Source organism: Trichosurus vulpecula, chromosome 4 (assembly GCF_011100635.1).
Source record: "Trichosurus vulpecula isolate mTriVul1 chromosome 4, mTriVul1.pri, whole genome shotgun sequence".
Lineage (NCBI taxonomy): Eukaryota > Metazoa > Chordata > Mammalia > Diprotodontia > Phalangeridae > Trichosurus > Trichosurus vulpecula.
Window position 1 is genome coordinate 26,585,610 of NC_050576.1, and position 27,091 is coordinate 26,612,700.

The 27,091-nt window shown below is 48.7% G+C and overlaps 1 protein-coding gene across 1 annotated transcript in view; it reads left to right on the plus strand.

Annotated features, from left to right (window-relative positions):
* Positions 1–27,091, plus strand: part of GLIS1 (GLIS family zinc finger 1) — a 135,014-nt gene that overhangs the window by 69,424 nt on the left and 38,499 nt on the right. The window contains exon 8 of the mRNA XM_036755442.1: positions 22,248–22,409. Within this exon, the coding sequence (XP_036611337.1) occupies positions 22,248–22,409 (162 nt within the window). The remainder of the gene's footprint in view (positions 1–22,247; positions 22,410–27,091) is intronic.

The following is a 27,091-nucleotide window of genomic DNA, read 5'->3' on the forward strand; positions in this document are numbered from 1 at the left end:
CCCCTCTCACCTCTGTCATTGTCTGTTCTAAGCTTCCTCCCAGCTCTGACATCCCTGTTCTAAGGCCCCTCCCAACTCTGACGTTCTCTGTTCTAAGGTTCCTTCCTGTTCTAACTTGTTCTGAACTTCTCGTCCCTGTTCTTGTGTTCCTTCCAACTCTGATTCCCAGTGGTGCCAGGTGAAAGGCCCAGAGTCCTCCTCTGAGCTGGAGATGTTCCCCCCAAACGTCTCCCGGCCCTAGGAGGCACACTTCTCTCGTATTGCAGGTTGTGCTCGGCACCCCCAGCTCCTCTGACCCCCAGGATCCAGCAGGCCAGACCTTGGCCCGGGCTGGGGCCACTCTTCCCAGGCTGACCGTGGGCTCGGTACAATGGCACGCCTCTCTTTTTTCCTCCATTTAATTTTAGAAGCCAAAGCTAAATGTTTTAATTTTACATTATTCGCGACATAATGCTAATCGGTTCCAGGTGTCCCCTCTGCTCTGAAGGCAGCAATTTTGCATCGAAAGCATCTGAAAAGCCCCCATTTGACTGCGTTTCATTTTCTTCTCAATGGACGACTTCCCAACGTGTTTCTCCTTAAGCGGCTCGCTTAATCATATGGATAGAATTTTTTTCAATTTACATTGCAAGTCCTTTAGTGTGGTGGCCACGGGCTGCTTCTCTCCTCCCTCCCCCCCAGATTAAACTCACATGTGGAGGACTGGATGAGGTGCCTTGCTTTCCAAGCCTTTCCCAGGAGGCGAGGCAGGCCAGCAGCTCCCTTCAGGGTCAGGGGATGGAGGTGACAGCCCCAGGAGCCCCGTCCCTTCAGACTGGACATGGCAGTCAAGGCTGCCTTTTCTACAAGGAAACTTGGGGAAACACGGGGTGTGTGTCTTTAGAATCTTCATCTGGTAAATAGGAAGGCCTTCAGGGATGCCCCGTCCACTCGAATGTTGCTCATCTCACTCCAGCCTCTACATACGGCCATTTCGCTTTCACATGAATACTTCCCGTGATGGGGAGCTCATCACCTCCTGGGGCAGACCATCTCACTTTGGATTGGATATTTGAATATAAGCCCATTATAGGCAGAGACTCTGGATTTTGTATTTGTACCCTCTGTGTGTGCCTAAGCAAGGCCTTTACTTTAATTTAATTCATGCTTTATAAATGCCTTTCAGTCATTCATTGAAACTTAAATGTGCTCTTGTAGCTTCTAGCTGGGCTAGATACCCTCAGATTACTTAGCCTTCAGCTGAGATCATCCTTTCTTGTCTCTTCCGTGTCTTGTGGCCCACTTAGACCATAGGCTTAGAGCTGGAAGAGACCTCAGAGGCATCTCTTCTGACCCATAGCTGAAGGGGAGTCCTCTCTACGACCATTGGCCGTCCAGGCCTTACCTGAAGACATCCATCACCCCCAGGGCAGCCTGCGCCACTTGTGGTCAGCCACTTGTTAGGTGGCACTGGTTTGCTTATCTTGTTTTGTTGCTGTTGAGTCTTTGCAGTTGTGTCTGACTCTCTGTGACCCCATTTGCGTTTTTCTTGGCACAACTACTGGAGTGTTTTGCCGTTTCCTTCTCCAGCTCATTTTACAGATAAGGAAACTGAGGCAGACAAGGCTCAGTGACTTGCTCAGGGTCACACAGCTAGTAAATGTCTGAGGCCAGATTTGAACTCAGGGACATGAGTCTTCCGGACTCCGGGTCCAGCACGGTGCACTGTGGCACCACCTAGCTGCCCCACCTAGTTCCGAGACCTCCTCTCTAGCCTCACCGAGCCCACCTCTCTGTATCTTACCTACAAGGAGAGCCTGGGAGATTTTTCAGCTGCTTTGCTGAAATTGGATAAACTGAGCTTAGCTGAGATGTCAAACCTTCGGCCCTTGGGCCCCAGGAGCCTGGGAAATGAGAGAGCAGAAGCTGGAATAAAATGTAACTGGGAACGTTTAACAAATAGGTAACGATGCAGCTCGTCCTAGGGAATGTTGATTAGTGGTTTTCTAAGTCCGTATGCAGCCGGCAGGGTCGGGTTTGACAGCACTGCTCTGCTGTGTCCCTCTCCTGCCCATTAAACAGCAACTACGTCGAAAAAGGAAATGGCAGGCAGCTGTAAGGCCTTCTACAAAGGGAAGCTATTTTAGCATTTGGCCTCAATGGCCTTGTTGGTGGACGCCTCAGGGCCCTCTACATCCAGACTCGGCCTCCCTGGCCTTGTCACCAGCCCTCAGCCCCTCGTATCCCCCACAAATGCTCTTTCCCAGCCCTGGAACCACCGTCAGATCAGTCCATCAGTCAGTATTAATTAAGCACCTACTGTTTGCCAGGCACCGTTGCTACAAAGAAGGCTAAAGCAGAGTTCTTGCTTTGGAGGAGCTCACAGCCTGTTAGAAGAAACATCATGCAGCCACGTTCAAGCAGGCTGTAGACAAATAAATAAAGAAGAGAGTGCACTAGAAGAAGAGGGCTTGGGGAAGGCCTCTTGTGGGATTTTTAGCTGGAACTTCAAGGAAACCGGGAGGCAGACATGAGGAAGGAGAGCCTTTCAGGCATGGGGCACAGCCAGTGCAAACTCCCAGTCTGGAGATGGAGGGAGAGCAAGGAGCCCTCTTTTTTCCCACGTTTCTTCTACTCCTTCCCTCTCCAAATACCCAATACTGACCATACATTAAGAGAAAAACAAATCCAATCCAGAGAGTGGCTGCAATGCGGGAGCAGCCTGAGAATGGAGTGGGGGGGGGGGGATGGACTGGGAACCTGGAAGGTTTTTACTTTGTTTCCGGTCTTGGCAAATAGTCAATTAACAAATCAGCACACCTTTATTAAACACCTATCCAGGCACAGAACAAGGCACCCAGAATGCAAGTAAGAAATGGCAATGATCCCTGCCCTTGAGGGCCTGGCCAGGAGGGTCAAGCCACCAAACTGTACAGAGCCAAATGCAGTTTCTAATAGAAATTAAAGTTTCTCCTCTGAAGCTCCACCGGGCCCCAGAGGTAGAGCACTTAACTATCTCCCTGCCTGTCCTTCTCACCTGCAGCTACCTCTTGGCTGGGGCTGTCAGCCTGAGGCCTGGCAGCTTCACCAGAAATTGGGCCAGGGGGACAAAGGGAGGGAAGGCCCCTCGCATCTATGACCATCACAGCATGAGCTCCTGGAGGAAGGACCAGCTCACCAGCTTGGCTGTGGGGCAGTGGAGGGGCAGGTGAGATAGATCTGAAAGACAAAAAGTGATGGAGGAAGATGAAGAGAAGGGGAGAGGGAAGAGAGGAGTTGACAGAGTAAGAGAGAGGAGAGGGAAGGAGAGAGAAAGAGAGATGGATTGAAAGAGGAGAGAGGAAGAAAGGGGGAAGAGAGAAAAAGAGGAGAGAAAGGGAGGGAGAGGAGGAGAGGAAGAAAGAGTGAGAAGAGAGAGGGATTGAGAGAGAAAGAGGGGGGGAAAGGAAGGGGGGAAAGAAAGAGAGGGAGAGAAAAAAAGGAGGAGAGAAAGAAAGGGAGGGAGAGAGAGGGGAGAAGAGGAAGAGAGTGGGAACAGAAAGAGAGAAAAAAGAGGAAGAGAGAAAGAAAGGGATGGACAGAGACAGAGGGATTGAGAAAGGGGGAGAGAGGAAGAAAGGGGGAAGAGAGAGAGGGAGAGAGAAAAAAGGAGGAGAGAAGGAAAGGGAGGGAGAGAGAGGAGAGAAAAAGGAGGGAGAGAGGGGGAGAAAAAGAAAGAAGGAAGGAGAGAGAAAGAGGGAGAGAAAAAGAGAGGGAGAGAGAAAGAATGAAAGAGAGGGAGAGAAAGAATGCCTTTCCCATAACAGGTGTCAACTAAGTGTTAGAAGAAAGGAGGGAATGGACTAGACAAAGAGAGGGGGCTTGCCCACCATGCCCTATCCCAGCGGAGGCTTCCTCAGGTCTCTAAACCTGCCCATCTCCCAAGAGCTGGTCCAGGTCCCTCATCGAACAGATGAGGAAGCAGAGGTTCAGGGATGGAACCATTTGGACAAATAAAGGCAGCTTTCCGAGGTTCTCTGGTTCTGTTTCCTTCTAAATGGGCCGCCTCCCCAGACAGGCCTGGTGGGTGGGGAACAGCAGGCCTTTCTTTGGCCCGACATGAATTGGGCCAGTGTTCTGTAGGAAAAGGACCTCTTTAAAAGCTCGCCCAATAGAGGAATGTAAACGGTTCTGCTCGCGGTTAGACGGATGGTGTTTAGAGCAGGTCCGTTGAACCTTGTCCTGCCACATGTGCAAAGTTGGGGCCCTCTTGAGATCTGGTTTCATTTGGGGTTTGAGGTGGGCCGGGCCTGGCAACGGGTCTGGGGTTACCGGCAGTTTAGCTCAGTGTTTCCCCCTCGGATCTGAGAACTCAGGGCCCAACAGAACAGTCATGATTCTTGGAAGTCAGGGAGACCATGAAGGGAATTCCTTGGTGGGATGAGCCTCTTACATAGCCATGGGGCAGCTAGGTGGCACCATGGTTCACAGCCCTGGGCTTGGGATTAGGAAGACTCACATTCATGAATTCAAATCTGGCCTCAGACACTAGCCATGTGACCCTGGGCAAGTCAGTGAAATCTGTTTGCCTCAGTTTCCTCATCTGTAAAATGAGCCGCAGAAGGAAATGGCAGTCCACTCCAGTACCCAAGAAAACCCCAAGTGCGGTCATGAAGAGTCAGGACTGAAATGACCAAACAAGTGGCTGTGGTGAGGGGAAGTATGGTGTAATGGCTAGGGAGCCAGCCAGATGTGGGGTCACGTCCTGACTGGGTGACCAGGTTGCTTTTTCTCAATGCCCCAAACCCTAAGACTCCTGAGTTACAGAAGTGTGGCCCATCTATGTCACTGGAGGGAGTTCCCATGATGGGAGTCCCCTATGCAGGTGAAGTCAGAGGTCCTAGTCCTAAAGGCAGGAAGAGTATAATCTAATCCCAGACAGGAGGAGAGGAGAGATCAGACAGAGATGTCTTGGAAAATGAGAAGACGATGAGATTGCTTTCGGATTCTATGATTTTATGATTCTTGAAGGTCTTAGAGGCTCTGAGAGCCTCAGGCGTCTTTCCAAGACTTGTAGAGTGGATGTTGATCTGCTTTGGAGGGTGGAGTTTCCTCACCAGGTCTTCTCTAACTGTGAAAGCACAGGTCCAGACCAAAGGGGGAAAATGGCCCATTCTGCCTAGTGAACTGGCCATGGCTGAGCAGCTTGGCCTCCTGGCTGTCTTGGCTCTGTGTCCCCTGAGAATTGTGCGGTGCTGTCTGGTTGTAAGGATGCTTGACCCTGTTACAAAGGGACCAGTAGAACCTGGCCTTTCCCTGCCTACCTCGGGCCTCTCTAGAGCCAGATTGGGGGGGGGGGGGGAGGGGTTCTGTGCCCATACAGTCCTGAGGGGCAGCATGCATTAGGAGAAGTTCAGCTGAACCAGCCAAATGCCCAGCTGATGTCTTACTCTTAGGCCTTTGAGCCTCCCCTCCCTTCTGGCCAGCTGAGGACAGAGAAGCCCCAGACCCTGCTCTGAAGAAGTCCAGTGGGTTGGGGAGGCCGGGGGCCGTGTCGAGAGACCAAATCAAGCTGTGAGCATTTATTCACCAGACGTTGTGCTGAGCACTGGAGATACAAAAAAAAAAAGCAGAAAAAGCTTACATTCTTCTTGGGGAGACATTGTCGTCATCATGATGGCTGCCATTTATGTAACACCTACTGTGTGCTAAGCACTTTACAAATATTATTTCAGTCAGTCCTCACAACAACCCTGGGCAATACGTGCTACTATTGTCCCCATTTTACAGAGGAGGGAATGGAGGCAGACAGGGTAGGTGACTTGCCCAGAGTCACACAGCTGGTAAGTGTCTGAAGCTGGATTTGAACTCAGGTCTTCCTGACTCTGGGGATTGAGACAAAGAACCATCCCTGGAGAGCCTAGAGCAAAAGGATGCACCCACACATAATTAGCTGATGACCTGACCAAAGGGTGGGCTTTCTCTTGGCTGAGCCAGTTCAGTTGGTTTAAAAAATGGTGAAAAACCAGCACTGGTCTCTGCCATCCCCATAGTTCTTGTAAAGTAACCGGGAATTCTCAAAACAACGGGAAGTTGGTTCCAGAATGGCCTTGCCAGCCACTTGTAACTATATATTTTACCCTTAACTAGAAATGTGTTTGTCTGGTTAGAAGCCAACATCATCCGCCAGTGCTGTTAAGAGAAGGCATTTCCTTTGCTGGGCAGCCTCCTCCTTGTTCTCTTTTCTGGATTCCCTGAAACTCTCCCCCATGGAACTTTCTCTCCAGATTCCCAGATTGAGCCCAGGAGCCCCTGAGAGCTCTCTGTCTCTGGGTGTGTGGTGCACACCAGCAGAGAAAGGGTTAATGACCCCCCCTCCCCCCCGCATTGCCAGCGGCCCGCGGCCTGGGCAGATGGAGCCTCGGACCTCCTCCCCGCCCATGCCTGATATACCGATTCTGAGCTCAGCCATACAGAGAAGAACACCCCCCCCCCCAGACCTCCCTCTCCTCCTCTCTCCCTTCTGCTGGGCTTTTATCTCCCATCCTGCCAGTTCTATTCAGCTCCGTCGGACGGTAATGGATGCCAGGGGGGTTTGATTTTGCCCTGCTCGTTACTATAAAACGCCAGATGTTTTGAGACTTCACGGTTCTCTTCATCCCTTTTTTCCCCTTTATTGGAATCTTCTTTTGTAACATGCCACACATGTGGGAATCGACCCTTTCAAGAAGCGACCTCTCTCTGTTCATCAGACACAACTGTTTCCCCGCCCCACCCCCACCATCTACATTGTTCCATTTTCTGTCCTGTCCCACTTTGGTGCAGGGGCCGAGCTGCTTGGGCCTGGGGTCAAGGCTCAGCTATGCCCCTTATGTGCTGTGGGACCTCGGGCATGTCCCGGCCCCTCTCTGTGCCCCACTTGTCTCAGCACTCGGACTCGGTGGTCTCTGCGGATCTTCTCCCTTCTGTCATTTTGTGCTCTGATCTCCCTCCCAGCTGAGAGCCTCTGTTCTCATGCACATTCCGTATTCTAAGGGCCCCAAACTCTGACATTCTCTGTTCTGAGGTCTCTCCCATGTTTGACATTCTGTGAATCAGTGAATTTAGGGTCTCACAAGATCTGTAGATTTTTCTGCTCTTAATAAACTGCACACACTTGTTCTTTCCTCGGCCCATGGAAGGACGGTAGGGGTCGGGAGCCACCCCAGGGAATTAAAGCTTCTGGGGCAGACGTAGTGGCAGGTAAAAGCCATAGTTCTGTCTATGGCTTTGTCACACTAACCTCGGGCTGTGGCCTCCATTCTTGGCCCCAGATGAACAGCTTGAATGGGCCTTCTGACTATTTCCTAATTACAGATTAAGCAGATCCCCCAGAAGAAAGGACCTCCTCCTTCTCTCCAGCTCAAAGGGATGGGAAGAAAAGACTGCCTGTGTATACTCCCCACCAAGTTAGCTAGAGGAGACGAAATCCCCCGAAGGAACTATGGCCTTAAGTATCTAATACCCAAATGCTCAAAGTTTAGGCAGCAAACAGAAAGAACTAGATATCCTAACACAAGGAGACACATTTGACTTCGTGGTGTCAGTGGGACTTGGTGGGATGAAACCTGTGTCTCCGGGTGGTGCAGCAGATAGAGGCCTCGGCCTTTAGACTCATCTTCTGAGCCCAAACCCAGCCTTGGACGCTTCCCAGATGTGTGACCCTGGGTAACAATGCAGTGAAGAGGAAAAACGGGGTTTGTTTGAATAGACTCATGTGGACGCACAGGTTGCTCCCCAACCACCTTTGACTTTTTTAAAAAATGTACAAAAGGTGGAAAGAAGGGTGGGTAATGGAAAATAAATATGAGTGCAGCATAGTCCCATTTAAAAAGTGACAGAGATGATAAAGCACAAAAGGAACTGAGGTCGGTAGACAAATTAGGACAACAAAAAGAGGGTTGTTGTTTTTTAAGCTGTATTGTAAGAAAAAGCACACTCACTGAAAGGATGGGCTCTTTGCTTGGGGTGGACAGTGATAACAGAATGGAGAAAGAAGCTAAAGCCGCTCAATTCTTTGTTTATTTCTCTGCCAAGAAAAATAACTTTGCTTTGGAAAAGAGAGGATAAAAATGATTAACCAGAAGCTGATACCCAAGATAAGTAAGGTGAGAGGAAGAGAGTCCCAAGCTGCCCTGGAGGGATTCAAGTCACCTGGCCCAAAGAAACCCCATCCTTGGGTCTGAAAAGAACTGTGCATGAGTGCCGAGCTCCTGGTCAGGGACGCGTGAAAGACTGTAGAGGACAGGAGAGGTGCCATCAGATCAGAGAAGGGCAAACATTGTCCTGATTCTCATAAAAAGACTGAAAGCTACAGGCCAGTGAACTTGATTTCGGTTCCTGGAAATACTCTTGAGCAGAACACTAAAGGGATGGTTAGTAAGCATCCAGAAAAGGAAGCAGCAATCTCCAAGGGCCAGCCTGGCTTCATCAGGAACAAGTCATGCCAGATTCATCTCATTTCTGGTATTTAGAGAGTCACTAAACAAACAGATTAGGAGTATGTTATGGAGAGAGTTTACCTTGATTTTAACAAAGCTTTAGAAGATAGAGAAGGATGGATTTGACAGTAATACAGTCAGATGAATTCAAAGCCAGATGTAAGTGGCCAGATGTAAAGAAGAGTTGTTATGGTTCATCATTAGCCAGAGTTTCCAGTGAGGTATCCCAGGGCTCTGTGCTTGTACTGTTGAACATTTTCATCAGTGACTTGGATAAAGACATATATAGGTAAACCTGCATTGTAAGCTCCTTGAGGGCAAGGACTGTCTTTTGCCTCTTTTTGTATCCCTGGTACTTAGTGCAATGCCTTTTAATGAATGCCATTTAATAAATATTGTTGTTCAGTCATTTCAGACCTGTCCAATTCTTTGTGACCCCATTTGTTGTTTTCTTGGCAGAGATACTGAAGTGGTTTGCCATTTCCTTCTCCAGCTTATTTTGCAGATGAGGAAACTGAGGCAAACAGGGTGAAATGACTTGCCCAGGGTTACGCAATTAGTAAGTGTGTGAGGCCAGATTTAAACTAGGTCTTCCTACCTCCAGGCCTGTGTGCACTATGGCGCCACCTAGTTTGAGTGCCTACTCCATGCCAGGTCCTGTGCTAGGCACTCAGGATATGTATAAAGAATTAACAGATTCCTGCTCTCAAGGAGCTGACATTCTAAAGGGCAGAGGGTACTTAGGAAAAACAACTGCTGTGTCCTGTTTGTCCCACAAGGCATCCTCCTGCTTCTGAGTGGAGAAAAATGGTCAGATGTTGTAGAGCTTGAGGAAAGATGACAGATTTGGCAGCTGATTAGATAGGTAGGATGAGGGAAGGTGAGGAGTCTGAGATAATGCTGTGATTAGAACTTGGAGACTAGAAGGGCCGTGGTTCCTTGGTCAGAAATAGGGAAGTACGGAGGATTCAAGGGTTTGGGGGGAAAGATAATGAGTGCCATTTTACACATGCTGAGTTTGAGATGTCTTTGGTCCAGCAGGCAACAGGCAATGTGGGATTTTAGCTCAAGGGAAGAGACAGGCTGGATATATAGATCTGGGAGTCATCAGGATAGAGATTATAGTTAAATGAGTGAGAGAGAGAGAGGGAGGGGAGGGGAGGAGAGTTGAGTTGAGTTCAGGTCTTAGGACAGAATCTTGAGGAACATGCACAGTAAGGCGTTGATATGGATATGAGCCCCCAAGGAGTCAAAGAAGGAGTAATCAGACACCTGGAAGGAGAGCCAGGAGAGAGCGATGTCACCAAAGTCCCAGTAGGAAAGAGTAATCAGGAATAGAAAGAAACAACTGAATTAAAAGCAGTAGAGGTCGAAGAGGATGAAGGCATCAGACTTGGCAATGAGATCGTTGGTAACTTGGGAGAGAGGACAGTTTCCATTGAGGGATGACGATGGAAGCCAGTCTCCAAAGTGTCCAGCCGCTGTTCATTCCAGCTGAGGAAGGGAGGAGAGATAGAGCAGGCTCCCTTGAGGGTCTAATAAATTTTGGGCTGGTTTTTTTGTCTGTTTTTAAGGATGAGAAATTCTTGTGCGAATAAGGAAAAGTTCGCAATGTGAGAGGGCAGGGTGGAGAGTACAATCTGCAGCATGACCAACGCTGCTGAACACAGTAAGGTCTGTACCATCGCTGTGTACCAATACCTTTCCTGATCTCACAACATCCTCATGAGATAAGTGGGTCGGGGGCATTATCCCTGATTAACAACTGAGGAAACTTGAGGCCGAGAAAAGGCAGGTGCATTGCTCAAGTTCATCAAGGTAGTCAGGGAACAAGGAGAGATTTGAACTGAGGCCTTCTTAACACGGTGTCCAGTCGCCTCCAAAGAGATGGAGCCCAGAGATCTAAGGGCCGCTAGGTGGCGCTGCAGTGCTTAGAGCACTGGGCCTGGAGTCAGGCTGACTCATCCTTCTGAGTTCAAATCCAGCCTCAGACACTTCCTAGCTGTGTGACCCTGTGTGGGCAAGTCACTTCACCCTGTTTGCCTTAGTTTCTTCACCTGTAAAATGAGCTGGAGAAGGAAATGGCAAACCGCTCCGGTATCTTTTCCAAGAAAACCCTAAAAGGGGTCACGGAGAGTCAGACACAACTGAACGACAACCACGGATCTAATGCCAAAGAAAACGTGTCTCCCAGGATAATGATCATTAACTCTCCTTTCTCTGGTACTTGACAGTTGTGACTGGGAATGGGCCTGTGTGTATGAGGTAGGAGTTAGTCAGAAAGACCTGAGTTCAAATCCTACTATTTACTGAACACTGAGCAGATCCCCTAACCTGTCTCAGCCTCTGGTCCTCATCTGTCATCTGCTTGGACTCCATGGTCCTTTCTAGCTCTAAAGTTGTATTTGATCCTTTGAGCTGTAAAATGGGGGTGATGATAATAGTATCTCCCTCACACAGTTAGCGTGAGAATCAAATCAAGTAGAATAAAATATGTGTTTTTTTTTTCAATCTAAAGCACTTTACAGAGTATTTTACTTACAATAAAATGCACACGTGGCACACTTGGCATCTTTTCCAATAGAATGGAAGCCCTTTGCAGTCATCATCATCATCATCATCGCCCGCGTTTACAGAGCACTTTGAGGTTTGCAAAGCATCTTACAAATGCAATCTCATTTGATTTTGGCAACAGCCCTGTGGTGTCATTGCTACCATTATCCCCGTTTTACAGATGAGAAAACTGAGGCTGAGAGGGGTTAAGGGACTTACGGGTCACGTAACTGGTAACCATCAAAGTCCGGTTTCAAACTCAGGTCTTCCTAACCCCCAAGGTCCAGCACTCCATTGTTTTATCTCCATATCCCCAGTGCCTGGCACATAGTAGGTCCTTCATAAATGCTTATTTGCTTAAAATGTAATAAATGCTCATTGACTGAACAAGGTGGGTAGTGTAAGGATTATCTCCCTGGCATTTACTTATTTTTAATTTTTTAATGTATACTTGGTCACTTTCCAATCAATTACTTTCCCCTTGAATCATCCTTGTAACTAACAAAAGCAATTAAACAAAACTGACCAATGAAATGAACGTGGCTGAGAGTCTGGACAACACCGTGTTTCCGTAGTTCCTCATTTCTCTAAAAGAAAGACGTCCATTTCATCTTCTGGTCCTTGTGGGAAGTCCCACAGACCACTGTTTCCTTGGCCGTTCCCCAATCAATGAGCACCCCCTTTGTCTCTAGTTTCTGACTAACCATAATAATGCTACTGTGAGTACTTTGGAGTGTATGGACCTTTGACTTCCACGGGGTTTATGCCTGGCCCAAGGCCATGAACAATTAATCACTTTTTTTGAGGTCGTCTCCATTGTGCAGACAAGAAAACTGAGTTTTGGAGAGAGAATGTGAATAACACAAGAGGCTGGGATCCTTCTGCTTCTTTTACTGGATTATGCTGGTTGCATTAACTGAGCACTTTCCATTCCTCCATCGAGCTTTTCTGGTCAGTGGTTAGCGCTGGGGGGACCACATTTGTTACCATCCAGGTGATTTTTGTATTGTGCTCCTCAGGCTTGACAGGTTGGAAGGAGAGCGTTGCTTCCGGTCACTGACGCCATTGTGGCCCCCTTTCTAATACTGTCAGGGTCGGGTTTGCCTTAAAAAGCCAAGTGACAAAACCAGCGGGGGGGCGGGGTACAGTGGAGATTCCACAAGCCGGATGAGGCCAGATACTTCAGAGGCTTTCCTAGTGAGGGGCTTTGGAGGGAAGGTCCTAAAGATGACGGGGGACCTTTCACAGATGGGTAAGTTGGAGCCCCTAGAGAGGAAGTGACCAGCCCAAAGTCACAGTGCCAGTACTTATCAGAGCTAGGACTAGAACACAGATCTTTGGATAATTGTAGTAGCTGTTGGGGAGTCTCCTGCCTCCAGCCTCTCCCCACTCCAGTCCATCCTCCATGCAGCTGCTGAAGTGACCCTCCTAAAATTCAGATCCGACCATGTCACCCCCTACTCAATAAACTCCTGTTGCCTCCAGGGTCAAATATAAAATCTTGTTTGGCATTCAAAACCCTTCATAATCCGGTCCTCCTCTCTTCCCCCATCTTTCCAGTCATCTTGCTCTCCTCCCCGAACCCCTCTCTCATGGCACTGACCTCATTGTGATCTCTTGAAAACAATGCTCCATCCCCCCAGCTGCAAGGCATTTTCACTGGCTCTTCCCCATTCCTGGAACTCTCTCCCTCCTTGTCACTGACTCCCGGCTTTCCTGACTTCCTTCAAGTCCTAGTTAAAATCCTATCGCTACAGGAAACCTTGGAAGGCAGCTGAGCAGCTTAGTGGATAGTGTGCTGGGCTTGGAGTCAGAAAAACCTGAGTTCAAATCCAGCCTTAGACACTTACTAGCTGTGTGACCTTGGCCAAATCACTTAACCTCTATTTTATTAATTCACTGGAGAAAGAAATGGAAAACCAATCCACTCCCTTTCCCAGGAAAACCCTATGGACAGTATGGTCCATGGAAGAGTCATACATGACTGGACAACAAAACAGGAAACCTTTCCCAGTCCCTTTTATTCTGCTTTCTCCCCTCTATTAATTATCTCCCATTTACCCTGAAGGTATCTTGTTTGTGCTCAGATCTTGGCATGTTTTCTCCCCTATCAGACTGAGCTTCTTGGGATTGGGGACTGTCTTCTGCTTTTCTTTGTCTCCCCACTATTAGTCCAGTGCCTGGCGTATAGTAGGTGCTTACTAAATGTTGGTCAGCTGACTGACTTTGGTCTGTACTCATCTGTCTCTACAGCTGTCTCTGTCTATCTCATTCCATCTCTCTACCTATATCCATATTTAGGTACCCATTGATTTCTATCTGTATCCATCTCTATATCTCTATGTGTATTATTTAGCTAGCCAGCCAGCCATCTCCCTGTCTCTGTTTTTCTATCCAGTCAGATATCCATCCATCTTTCTCTGTCTCTCTATCTCTGTCCATCCGTCCATCCATCCATCCATCTATCTTTCTCTATCTCTGTCTGTCCATCCATCCGTCCATCATCCATCTATCTTTCTCTCTCTCTGTCTGTCCATCCATCTGTCCATCCATCCATCCATCCTTCCATCCTTCTCTGTCTCTAATTGTCCATCCATCTATCTGTCTGTCCATCCATCCACCCATCCATCCATCTTATCCATCTTTCTCTGTTTCTCTGTCAGTCCATCCATCCATCTATCCCTCCTTCCCTCCATCCATCCCTCTATCCGTCTCCGTATCTGAATAGAAATCCCCTCTGCCGCATCTCTGATAAGCGGTCATCCATAGAGACAGTCCATTCCATATTTAGGAAAGCTCTAATGGTCACGAAGTTCTTCCTGACATCAACCCTAAATCTGTCGCTTTGCAACTCTCTGCCCACCCCGACCTGCACCCCCTCACTCACCTCCTCCCTTGCTCAATTTCTCCTAGCTTTGGCTTCTGGGGCCAAGCAGAGTAAGGGCGATCCCTCCTTCATAAGGCAGCCCTTCCGGTACTTTGATGACCGTGTCACAGCCGCAGGATGACCAAGTGTCCCTGGCCTGTGCACTGTCCACACAGGGGCGGCAGAGTGCTAGCACAGCCAGAGGGAGCCCTGTGCCTCTGGGCAGCTTCTTTGGCCATCCAGGCTGCTTTGACCTGCCCTGGCCTTTTTGTAAATAAAAGGTGACCTAAGTGGGCCCGGCAGCCAAGGTGAGCTCTAATGAGGGTTTCTGCAGGCGGCACACAGCCTCTTCTCAGGCCTGGCTTCTCTCTCCCCCCACCATAACTCATTTCTAACATGAATGCCACTTGCCGCCGCCTACACAGTTGTCTGCTCCTGACCCTGTGGGTGACAGGTATTCCAGACATAGCCTGGTATGAAACCTGAGAAAAGCTGCCTGAGCTGCCTCGCCCCTCAGGTGCAGCTCAGCTGTGAGAAGGGAGCAAAGAAAAACATTTTAGGCAATTGGAGTTATTACGTTAAATTGTTTGGGTAAGGCAGGCTGGGAGCCTCACGGAGTGTGTCCTCATCAAGCCAGGCCACGAGGCTGTGTTTTTAATTAGCTCTGGTACAAACAGAGAGCGTACTGGGGCAGCTTGGGGAGACAGCTGGCATGGATTCACGTCAGAATCAGGAGGAGGCTTAGAACAGTGAATGTCAGAGCTGGAGGAGCCTTAGAACAGGGGATGTCAGAGCTGGAGGAGCCTTAGAACAGGGGATGTCAGAGCTGGAGGAGCCTTAGAACAGGGGATGTCAGAACTGGAGGGGCCTTAGAACAGGGGATGTCAGAGGTAGAGGGATCCTTAGGACAGGGGATGTCAGAGGTAGAGGGGTCCTTAGGACAGGGGATGGTCAGGGCCAAGGGTTGAGGGGGACATTATGGAAGCATCATAGGATGGTAGATTTTAGAGCTGGAAGAAACTTTAAGTGCCATCTAGTCTATCTCCCTCTTGTCCCAGATGAGGAAACTGAGTCCCAAAGAGGTTTAAGGGACTTGCCCAAGGTCTCACAGGTAATAAGTGTCAGAGGAGGGATTTGAACATGGGGCCTTTCACTCCAAATGCAGTGTACTACCCTCCTTTTAAAGTTCTGGATTCTCTTGCATGCCCCCTGAGTCACATGGGGCCTTTCACTCCAAATGCAGTGTACTACCCTCCTTTTAAAGTTCTGGATTCTCTTGCATGCCCCCTGAGTCCCAGCTTCCTTTTGACCCTGGAACCCAATAGTGATCTAAGTCTGTCCTTAGCACTGACTGCTTTCTGAAGGCTGGGCTATGTGGCCCCAACCTCTGCCTCTCCCTCCAGGCTTTGGGGAGGGCTCTTCTCCCAGCCTCCCTTGTTCTTCCCTCCAGGGTGCACCAGCTTTGGACGAGATTCCAGAGAGCTTCACTGTCTTGCCACAAAGCCCAGGTCACTTTGTCTCCTTACCTCAAGCCTCTCCCCTCTCCAGCCTATCCTCCAAACAGCTGCCAAATGAACATTCCTAAAGCACACATCTGCTGCCTCTCCCAATAAACTCCACTGCCTCCCTATTACTTCTAGGATCAGCCAGTCAATCAATAAACGCTTATTAAGTGTCTATTATGTGCCAGGCACTGTAGGGGATACAAAAGAGGAGAAAGACAAGCCCGCCTTCAAGGAGCTGATGTTCTAATGAGAGAAACAAATGTATACAAAGTAAGCTTTATACGTGATAAGTAGGGGAAAATTCAAGAAATCCACTTCAATAAACATTTATTAAGCACCTACTATGTTCTAGCCTGGGCAGCTAGGGGGCACAGTGGATAGAGCGCTGGGCCTGGAGTCAGGCAGGAGTTTTCATCTTCTCGAGTTCAAATCCAGCTTCAGACAGTTGCTAGTTGTGTGACCCTGGGCAAGTCACTTCACCCTGTTTGCCTCAGTTTCCTCATCTGTAAAAGGAGCTGGAGAAGGAAATGGCAAACCAGCCCAGTATCTCTGCCAAGAAAATCCCAAACAGGGTCATGGAGAGTCAGACACCTGAACAACAACTGAGCAGAAACAACAAATAAATCTGAATGCACTGATTATATGTTTATGCTGAAGGTGTCCTTCTAGCACATCCTTGGTTTTTCCCTGATGATGGAATGTCGACTCCTTGGGAGGAGGGATTGTTTCTTTGTACCTGTATCTTCAGTGCCTAATAGTGTCTGGCACACAGTGGGTGCTTAATAATTGTTGGTTGGTTCAGGGGGAGAGAAGCACCTGTCACCTTGATAACTCTGGCCTGTGCACTGGGGGCTCGTTGGCTTAGTGAGGAATGAATCGTAGCCGTAGGCTGGACCCTACATCAGGCCCTTGGTAAAGTCAGCAGGAGGGGGAAGGACAATTGCAGTCAGAGTCAAGAGTCCTACATCCTCATCCTAGTCCTGGGACGTGGAACGAGACACTTCATTTCCCCCACGGCCTCAGTTTCCTCGTCCCCAAAATGGGTGCGATGATACTAAGAATGCTCATTTACCTAGGGAGATGTTTCTGTCCTCCCCCAGAACACACCTGAGAGGCAGGAGGGAGGGCAAGTATTAACAGACCCATTTCACAGAGGAGGAAACAGACTCTGAAAGGTTGTGACTCGGTTATGATCTCATAGTAAATCAGTGGCTGAGGCAGTATTCAAACCCAGGTCTCCCTGCAGTCTTAGATCACCCTGTACCCAAAGTGCTGCTGAGAAGAATCTCTTGTAAGCCAGGACTCAGTTCCTCCCTCTCCTGGAGGCTTGTTTCCACATCTTTTCAGGTCTGGCCTGTTAGGTGTGGGCGGGGCCTCAGGAAGGGGCCAGCTTTGGAGATTTGGTTCCAGGTTGTACCACCTACTTACCTATGTCACCTTGGTCAAGTCACTAACTTCTCTGGCCCTCAGCCAGAAAAGGCAAATAGATGACCTGTAAGGATTTTTCCGGCCCTATATCTGCAAATCCTCTCCTTTTTAAAAAAATTAAATTTTATTTTTTCAGTTGTCAAGCTTTTTTTTTTTTTTTTAACTCTCACTTCCCTGCACCTACTGACTTTGTAACAAATGTGCGTAGTCAAACAAAATAAACTCCCATATCGGTCACGTCCAAAAAAATCTGTGCCTCCTTCTGCATCCTGAGCCTCTCATCTCGAGGTGGGCAGTGTGATTCATCAGCAGGCCTCTAGAACGTTGGTTGGTCATTGAATTGGCCAGAGGCCTTAAGGCTTTCAAAGCTATTTGTCTTTACGGTGTTATTATCACTGTATACATTGTCCTCTGGGTTTCGCTTACCTCACTCTGCATCAGCTCATATAAGTCTTCCCATGTTTATCTAAAACCATTGCCTTCCTCCTTTCTTACATCACAATTGTATCCCAAGCTTCCAACACTCTTACAGATGGGACTTCCCCAAAGCCCCGGGGTAGAAGGAACCCCCTTGGGCAAGTCTTTGAGACTGCAGTTCCTCATCTATAAAATAGGGATGATACCAGCACCTACCTGCCAGGGATCTTGTGAGGGTCTGATGAAATAATAGGAACCAAGTGTCTGACAAACCTTGAAGATTACAGAAATGCTGTTGCTTGGCCCCAAAATCATCCCTACCTCCACCTACCCAACCAGGCCTTTCCAGTTATATCCATAAATCTTTTTTTAAAGACCCAAGAGGCTCTTACAGGAACAGAGAATTTCAGGACAAGATCAAGGAATTTGTCCAGGACTCCAGTCTTCCAGATAGTGAGATCAAGTAGTGACCAATGGATACCATACTCTTCTGGCTGGGCAGTAGTTTGTGCCCTGGTGAGGTGCTGGCCCAGGGCCTGAGTTCAGGGGGCCCATCTGTTCCCCAAAGCTGTTGTCAGTGGCAAGAGCCTGTTTCCTCAGGAGTTGCTGCTTTTTCTAGGTCCCAAATGGGCAGCTGTAGCTCTGGGAGACACCCACACTGGGAAGGCTTTTTAATCAAAAGCAATGAATACCTCCATATTCTGTATGAAGAAAGGGAAGATCTGAGGCAGGGTCACACAGCAAAGAACAGCAGGAAGGGACACAGATCTGCTCCCTCCAAGCCTGCCAGCATGCTGTCTCAATCACTTAGTATATGAGTCAGGTTAGGGATGGATGTTTCCCATTGGCATAGGTTTGGGGTTTCTTTATGGGGCTTTTTGGTAGAGAAGAAACATAACCCAATATGAAATCTTGGGCAGTCTTGTTTCCCACATAGCGATCCGCCCTCCCCACTCCCACGAGCACCAGCTCACACTTGTCATCACTTATCTGAGAGCAAGTATTAGCACCCGGAGAAAAAACTGATAAAAGAAACCATCCTTAAGCACTTAGCCTCGAAGTCTCTGAAACAGTCAGAGGGCACAAGCCCAGGACGAGTCTGGTTAATCCTGATCGAGCTTGTGGGTTTTCTTTCCCGGGAGCCATCTGTGCCTGGGTGTGGAAAGACGGCTGATCTGAGTGGGAAGGAGAGGTTGGAGAGGGAAGATGGAGGCAGAACGTTGCCAATACCCCGGCTGGGATTCAAGACAAAGATCACAGGACTAAAGGAGCCTAGATTTATTGCTAGGAGACAACTTAGAGGTCTTTGAGTCTGCCTTCCTGTTTTACAGATGATGAAACTGAGGTTGAGAGTTTAAGTGACTTGCCCAGGGTCACACAGCTCCTTAGTGCATAAGGCAGGATTTGACCATGGGATCATAGATCTAGAACTGGAAAGGACCTCAGAGACTATCCATCCCAACCTCTGCATTTTACAGATGAGGAAACTGAGGCCCAGGACGGTTAGTATATGTGAAATACATATGTCGATCAATATTAGGGTTTTACATATAGGTCAGTTATTATTATAATAAAAATAAATAATTTGTGGCTCCATATATGGCAGTTATTATTATCTATAAAATGAGAATAAAATCCTTCCTCCCCTTACCTCACTGGGCTATTTTTGAGGATCAAATGGGACAGTACAAATGAAAATAATTTGTAACCCGTGCACTACTATCCACACACCAGGCATTTATTACAGGTTAGCATGTCAGAAGCTTAGCAGGCCGTCCCCAGCCCAGAAGAGCCTGGCCACAATCTCTCCCAGACAGAAGGCTTCAGCTGTAGAAGTAGTGCTTAGGGGGTAACCCAGCCATCCAGTTGTAAGTAACAGTGTTCCTGATGGCCCAGAGTTGGAGGGGAGCACTGTGGAACCCTAGGATATTCGCATCATAGAATCTCAAATGTTGGTCACAGAATTCCAGAATATGGAATTCTAGAATTATAGAGTGTTCAAGCCCCAGAACCCCAAAACGTCAAGCTGTTAGCTAGGCGGTCTTAGAAGTCTAGGCTGTCTGATCTGGAAGGGGGTCCCTTTGGTGTACCAAGGAGAGTGGCAGGCAGAGATGCTGAGTGCAGTGCCTGGGGTCAGTCAGTTAACTGTTAATAGAAGGGCTGTCACTGGATCCTGGGTGTCTAGGCTGTTGGTTTTTCCTCCCTGCCTTGTATTATTCAGAAGGTTTGGGTTTGTATTTTATTCTGGGAAAAACTGGGGGTGTAGATTCCTGGAAAAGGAGACAATCAATTATTTATTAAGTTCCTGTCACGTGGCAGGCACCATGCTGGGCACTGAGGGTACAAAAGCAAGACACCAGAAGCTTGGGCTTCTGGTGGGCTCTGATGGGCTAAGAAAACGTTCACTAGGAAATAAATATCGAATAGGACAAATAAGGAAAAGTGGTTTGGCAAGGCAGGGAGCACTAAAGGCTCTAAGGCCTTTGAAGGAGGCAGCCCTCCTGGGGCTTGGGAGGGAGCTAGAAGCTGCAAGAGATGGGAGCAAGAGGGGAGAGTGTTCCACACCTGGAGGACAGACTAAAGAAAGGCATGAGGGTGAGATGGAAGGTTGCATTTGAGGAACAGCAGCTAGGCCAGTTTGGGTAATCAAGGCAGTCAGCTGGCTGCCTCATTTATAAAGAGCCTTAAATACCAAGCACTGGAGTTGTCATTTTATCTTACAGGCAATAGGAAGCCACTGGCATTCTTGGAGAGGAGAATCGGGGCGAGGGGTCAGACTGATGCCTTAGGAATCTCACTTTGGCAGCGTGTGGAGGAGGCAGAGGAGAGGGGAGAGAGGACCGAAGGTACTGCAGTGACCCAGGCAGGAGGCAGCTAGGGCCTGAATTTAGTCTGGGGCTGTTTGAATGAAGAGAACAGGACAGATGCAAGGGAAGAGCTGAGGATGACTCTGAAGTGTTAGACCTGTGGAACAAGACAGAGAGAGAGAGGACAGAGACAGAGAGAGAAAAGAGAGAGAGAAGGAAAGAAACAGAGACACAGAAACAGAGAGAGAAGGAGAGAGATAGAGAGAGAGAGACTGAGACAGAGGGAGGAGAAAGACAGAAGGAAACAGAGACAGAGACACAGAAACACAGAGAGAAGGAGAGAGAGAGACTGAGACAGAGATGGTGAGAGAGACAGAGAGAAGGAAAGAAACAGAGAGAGACAGAGACACAGACAGAGACACAGAAACAGAGAGGAGAGAGACAGAGAAGGAAAGAAACAGAGAGAGACAGAGAGACAGACACAGAAACAAAGAGAGGAGAGAGACAGAGAAGGAAAAAAACAGAGAGAGACGGAGAGAGAAAAGGGAAAGAGAGAAGGGAGGGGGGAGGAAAAGAGAGAAGGAGAGAGAAAAAGAACGAAGAGACAGAGATGGAGGTGCTTTTGAAATCGTTCAATTTATTGATTGACCTGAGAAAGGACCCGGAGCCAGAAAATGCCTCACCTTAGGTCTCAAAGCCGATTAGTGGCGCACAACTAGCCATCACTAGAACCTGGATCTTGAGACTTGTACGATAATAGGAATAAAGAATTTCAGAATTAAAAGGAAAACTGCCAAACAAAATATCCAGAGAAGACCCCTCTGTGCACACACAGGCTACCCCCACCCACAGGTCGCTACACCACCAGAGAGGAAGGAAACACAAAGAGAATACTTGTGACCAACAAAAATGGAAAAATGCACATGGAGGGCACCAATGTGGCCAGGACAAATGACATCTCCATCTCTGCTGGCTGCTGACGGGCTGTCTCCATGGAGCTGCTCTCTGCCGGCACTGTCTGTCTGGTGTCCTCTCAGTGCTGGGCAGCTCACTGTGTGTTGGGCAGCCGGCTCATCTTGTGGTCACTAAGCTGCTCTCTGCCAACATCTGCTGGGCTTCAGCTCTTCGGAGACATCTCCCAGGCTCTCTTACTCCTTCCTTTAACCAGGATAGGCTGACATTTCTTAGTTCATTGTTGAGGCTGTGAGACACCACACCTACCTAGCCAACAGAATAACACCCTGGACTAAAACTGTCATTTTTTTATTGTCTCTGTCCAGTGCTGATTCAAGTTTTATGGTCTGGGAAATTGTCTAATTTGGGATTCGAAAATTCCTTGTAACTCCTGCTGAATCCCTAACTGTAAATTTGTGTCTGCAGTATCAAATTGGGGGGGTGTGGATTCTTGAACCTCAGGGAGCCTCATTCCCAAGGTCCTCTTTGATTGCCACACAAATCAAGCTTGGGGAAACAGTCAGAGTCCAAATTCCTGCCTTTGTGTTAAGGAAGTATTTCTGCTTCTCTGAGAGGCAGGGCAGCATAATGGAAAGAACTCAGGTCTGGATCCAGCAGGTGAGAAGAATCTCAGTGTTAGGGTTGGCCCTTTTTGTCAGCTGCACCCCCACTTCTGCTGCCCGTAGCCTCGGATTTGGAATCCGGGACCAAGGGTAGAATTCCAGATCTGCTGCTTCCTCCAGTCTGCCCTCTGCCACATCAGGCTGCCTCTTCTAAAATGAGGGAATGTATCAGATGACCACTCAGATCCCTCTCAGCTCTAATCTATGATCCTTGGGGGACACCGGGTTCCTCTTTTCCCCTGGGTGATCTTGGTCCATTCCATCTGGGAGTGAGGCTGGCAAAGCATCTCCAGGCATGTCAGAATATGCAGGCTTCCCCAGCCTGCCCGTCCTGCTTCCATCCTCTGACTCCTTGGGTCTCTTTTTTCCACCTTCTTAGCCATTGCCTCCTAAGGCTTTGGGGAAGTCAATCCTATCAAGCTTCACTCTTCAGAATAACCTTGTGCCCTTTGGAAGGAGATTCTAATGGAAATCGTGGCACATGTTTCCAAATGGTGGTGGGAGGAAGAAGAGAAAGGGACAGAGGGACACATGAGGTCAGTTCTGGGGTTAGGATTTGCCTCCCAGTACAGTCTGAGAGAGACTTCAACCAAACCCTCCCTGCCTCCTTCCACCCAGCTCCATTTTGATTACTCTCTCTCTCTCCTTGTATCCAGTTTGAAGGATGCAGCAAGGCCTTCTCTCGGCTGGAGAACCTGAAGATTCACCTCCGGAGCCACACAGGGGAGAAACCCTACCTGTGCCAGCATCCCGGCTGCCAGAAAGCTTTCAGTAACTCCAGCGACCGGGCAAAGCACCAGCGCACTCACCTGGACACGGTAACGCCCTACCCAGCCCGCCTCAGCCTTTAGAAGGGCAAGAAAAGAGAAGGAGGGAAGAAGACAGGCAAGAAGAGGAAGGAGGACAGGAGTCTAGAGTTGGTGGGAGGGTGGTATCAAAGGTATGCCTTCCCACTTCCTTTCAGATGCACCCAAAAAATGACCAAGTCTATATAAACATAAACCATCCCACTTCCTTACTTCTCCCACCAAAACAGCACACAAACCAAGCCAAGCTGCTTCCTTATTTCTCTCCTAGAGCTAAGAATTCGCCATTCCATTCTCTTCTTTTTTTTGCATCACTTTCAGACAGGAGAGGAGGGAGGGAATTGGTCCAAAGAATCCAGGTGACCTCTGGCTCTAGGATTTCAGATCATTCTTTAGCAGGCAGAATCTTTCCCTGTCCCCTAACTTCCCCCCACTACTTCTATCCTCTCAGGGAATGATTTGGGCCAGTCAGTGCATTGCCCGGGAAGCTCAAGGTTCCCATAGGCAGCTGGGCCAGTCCTACACGGCCTGAACCAGAATCTCATGGAGTTGAGGAGCAGGGGAGAGGAGGGCGGGATTCTAACCAGGCTTACGACTTGGTCTCTGCAAGTCTTGGTATGAACAAGGGCCCACCTCTCTCCTCTCTTTGCAGAGGCCCTAGAGAAACTGAGATGGCTTCCACTTGGCTAGACATCCCTCTATGAGGCTTAAAGTCATTAACATGGAGGGGCAAGGGCAAAAGGGAGGGCTCTGTTGGCCTCATGTAACCCCCATCAGACTCCTATCTATTGAAAAAACTTGGCATCTTGGCTTGTTCTAATTCAGATAATACTAACAATAATTCGTTCACACATATATAATCAATACTCATATTTTGCAAGCCATGGGACTCCAAAGTTCCAGAAAATTTTTAAGTGAACATCACACAGGGCAGTGGAGAGGTGCATGGTGGGTGTTCTAGCAGGTGCCACCACATAATAAATAATTCATCAAGGAGCAGGCATTTATCAAGCATATTCCATGGTCTGGGCACTGGTCTAGGCACCAGGAAATCCTGTAACAAAGGGTGTCATCAGTTACATGTAGAGGAGATGGGCTGGCCACATGGCCAGAGATGGAAGTGACCAATGGACAGTCCCCAGGTTGCTGAGCTGCTCTCTAAATGGCAAGCAAGCTTGAGGAAGGCCCTCTGGGCAGTGGGTCACATCATCTGCTTCTGCTCCAATCCCTACTAACAATAGTGCCCAGGGAGTAGGTGGACGAGACAGAGCTTTCCTCCTGAGGCCTTTCAGCCACTGATTGACAGGAGGGAGAGAAGGAGAGTGATGAGGACCCGAAGAGACACAACAGAAAAAGAAGGCCACTTGGCACACTAAATTTGGAGTCAGGGGATGTGAGTTTGAACCTGCCACTTCACGACCTTTCTGTTTTTGGAAAAGTTCCTTAAGCTCCTCTCTAATTTCCACATGTATAGAATAAAGGGGATGACTGAATGGCCTCTCGGGACCAGCTGCACATGTACTCTGATCCTGTAAGCCCTGATCTCTTTTGGGAAGAGGAGTTTGGCCTCATCTGAGGTGACACCGCAGTTTGCCAGAGGTCACAAAGAAGCTCAGTCATCCCTTTGGGGACATATTGTAGAAGAGACTCCAGTTCTGCTCAGGGCTGGCCTGGATGTTCTCACAGGCCCCTGCCAGCCATGAGATTCTGAGATTTTATAAAGCTTGCACTGTGGCATGAGTGAAGGACTCTCGCTCAGAGAAGTGAGGAAAGAAGAGATTGGAAGCTAAGAACATCTCTTCCCACCCCACCACCCCGACCCTCAGCCATGAGTTAATTCATCAGTCATTTTCCGAAACGTCTCATGTCAATCAGCCAGACAGACAAGTTTTTGTGAAGCCCTATTATGTGCTGGGCACTGAGCATACAAAGATAAAAAAAATTACATTGTCTCTGCCCTCAAGGGGCTTATTCTTTTGGGAGGTAGAATAGATAAGTCAGAGATAGAATGGATCTTAGAAATCATAGCGATAAAAGTAAAGTTTTATAGGAGGGCTTAAAAAATCAGTTGTTCTAGTACAGGGTGAGGGAGGCATTTGGCTAGATGACAGTTCTTAGGAAAATGACCTGGGGAGTTTTTGTGGCCATTGGGACCCATGTGACTTAGTTGAACAAGCTCCTGGGAGCTGAGTCTACATTGAGAGGCCATCCCTGGCCAGAACAAGGGAGCTAATAACTAGGCCCATGGTCCCCTGCCCTGATCACACTCCATTTGGAAGGTTGAGTTCAGTTCTGGATCCCCAAAGTTAGGAAGGACATTGTTAAACTAGAGCATCCAGAGGAGGGCAGCCAGGATGGGAAAGGGCCTCAGGTCTGATAGGATCCTTGGAAGGAATGCTGACCTGGAAAATAGAAGGATTTAAAGAATTTGTCCTGCAGAAAAGGGGTTTAAACTGGTTTTGTTTGGTCGTAGACGCCACACCCAGGAACAAGGAAGGTATAATTGAAAGGATTTGGGGAAAAAAAAGAAGCAAAAGGGGGCAGCTAGGTGGTGCTACAGTAGATAAAGCACTGGCCCTAGAGTCAGAAGGACCTGAGTTCAAATCTGCCCTCAGACACTTACTAGCTGTGTGACCCCGGGCAAGTCACAAACTCCTTTTGGAAAGGATGAAGGATTTAGGCCCTCAGAGTCACAGAGAACTTATTAACAATTCGAGCTCTTCAAGAGTGGAGTGGATTCCCTTGAGAAGTAGTGAGGTCCCCATCACTTGATGCCTGCAAGAAAAAGCTAGATAACCACATAACATGTGTCATAGTGGGTATTTCTGTAAAGGTTCAGGTTGGACCAGGGGACTACACTGGTTCCTTTCAGCCTGAGGTTCTGTGAGTCTGAACTGGTCCAGCCTCTTCATTTTACAGAAAATCAGGCTTCGGTGTCTATCCGGGGTTTGGCTGCCCTCGGCTAGTTTGCTCAGCCATTCATAAAAGCGAAGTGGTTATCGTGATAAATGAAGCATTTTCTCTGCCCCGTCTCCCCACTGCAACCTTCAGCAGAACGTGGTTGTGTCTCCTCTGGGAGACCTAGATGGCGTCACGACCCCTGTCTTCCTGTGCCTTCCTTTTGGGCATTTTGGGGTAGCCCCCTAATCTGGGATATGGGCAGGGGGATCCTGGAGACCCAGGCCCTCTATACTTTGCTCCAGGTCCCTCGCTTTCCTCTTCTCTCCCATTCCATTCTGGGACTTTGTAACTAATCTTATCACATCTTGGTGTGGAAGCAGAGCATGAAAATGAATGGGACAGAGTCAGCCCTGAAACATATCTGTGGGACATCCAAGAATGTCAGCTTGTGACCAGGAGTCCTCTTCCCCAAATATCCAAGAGACGAGTTCATTTGATAAGCATTTATCAGGCACCTGCTATATGCAGGAACTGTGCTAGGCAGTGTCCCTGCCCTCAGGGAGCTTCCAGTCTTTTGGACTCCCAACCATCCATTGATCCAGCATTTATTAAGCACCTGCTGTGGGCCAGGCACTGGGTTGGCAGTAGGCATACCTAGGCATGCCTGCCCTCAAGGAGCGTACACTCTCTAGGGAGAAACAGCAGTGTCCCACAGAAGGAAATAAAAGTTTATATACAAAGGAAATACAGGATAGTGGCAAGGGTACCAGCAGCCAGCAGGAATCACGATGCCTGTTTGTCCACACTGCACATGTTTATTAAACCTTTGCTGTGTTCATGGTCTGTTCTTAGGGCTTCAGGGGAAGGCCAGGGAGAGAAATCAAAAGAAATAAGAGATAATGAAGAGAAATGGGGGCTCCTGCCCTTCTAGAGCTTACAGCTATCAACAAACATTAGTTAAGCATCTGCTGTATACCAGGCACTGTGCTAAACATTAGGAATACGAAGAAAAATCAGAAACAGGAGCGGCCATTTAGCTGGAATGGTCATTTCCTGACACTCGTGGCTGGTACGGTCCTGGAACGTGAGCTTTGCCAATTTTTTTTTCTCTGGGGGCTGGCTGTGCCCCTCACCAGATTCTGTCTGGCGCAGCACGCAGTTCTGGCTTTTTCCTGAAGATGCGATGACTCTCTGATCAATCAGCCGGTGGGCAGCCAAGCTCCTTCCCTGCTTCTGGATTCTCTCAGGAAGTGTGGGGGAGGGGCAGGGGAGGGTGCCGACGGTGACGCTCCACTGTGGAAGCGCGGCACCTTCGCTAGCAGCTTCCTCCCTGCTGGACGTAGGTGGCTCTTGGGGGCCACTTTCTCAGGCACGGGTCAGCCCAGCCTAGCTCTCCTAAATGATCTCCATCCCTAGATTAACCAGCTATGGACTAGCTCATGGGTCCTTCTTTTCCTCCCACCCGGGAATCTGTCCTCTCCCGGGGTCCCAAAGAGCAAGTCAGTTCCCCCAGTGCCCAGGAGGAAACCAGGACGATATGGGGCCTCGGGGGCCGGCGTGCCCTGGCAGGATCAACCCGGCCCTTGGCAGCCTGCTGCGAGATGCGGCTTGAAGGGTGACTCCTCCTTGGAGCTGGCAGGCTCCTCCTCGTCTCCGTGCAGAGATTTGAGATTGATTATGTCCCTGTTATGTCCCCAGATACAGACTATAAGCTTCCTGAGGGCAGGGGCGGGTTCACTTTAATCTCCATCTCCAGTACTCCACATAAGCCCCTAAGAAGTGCTTATTGATTG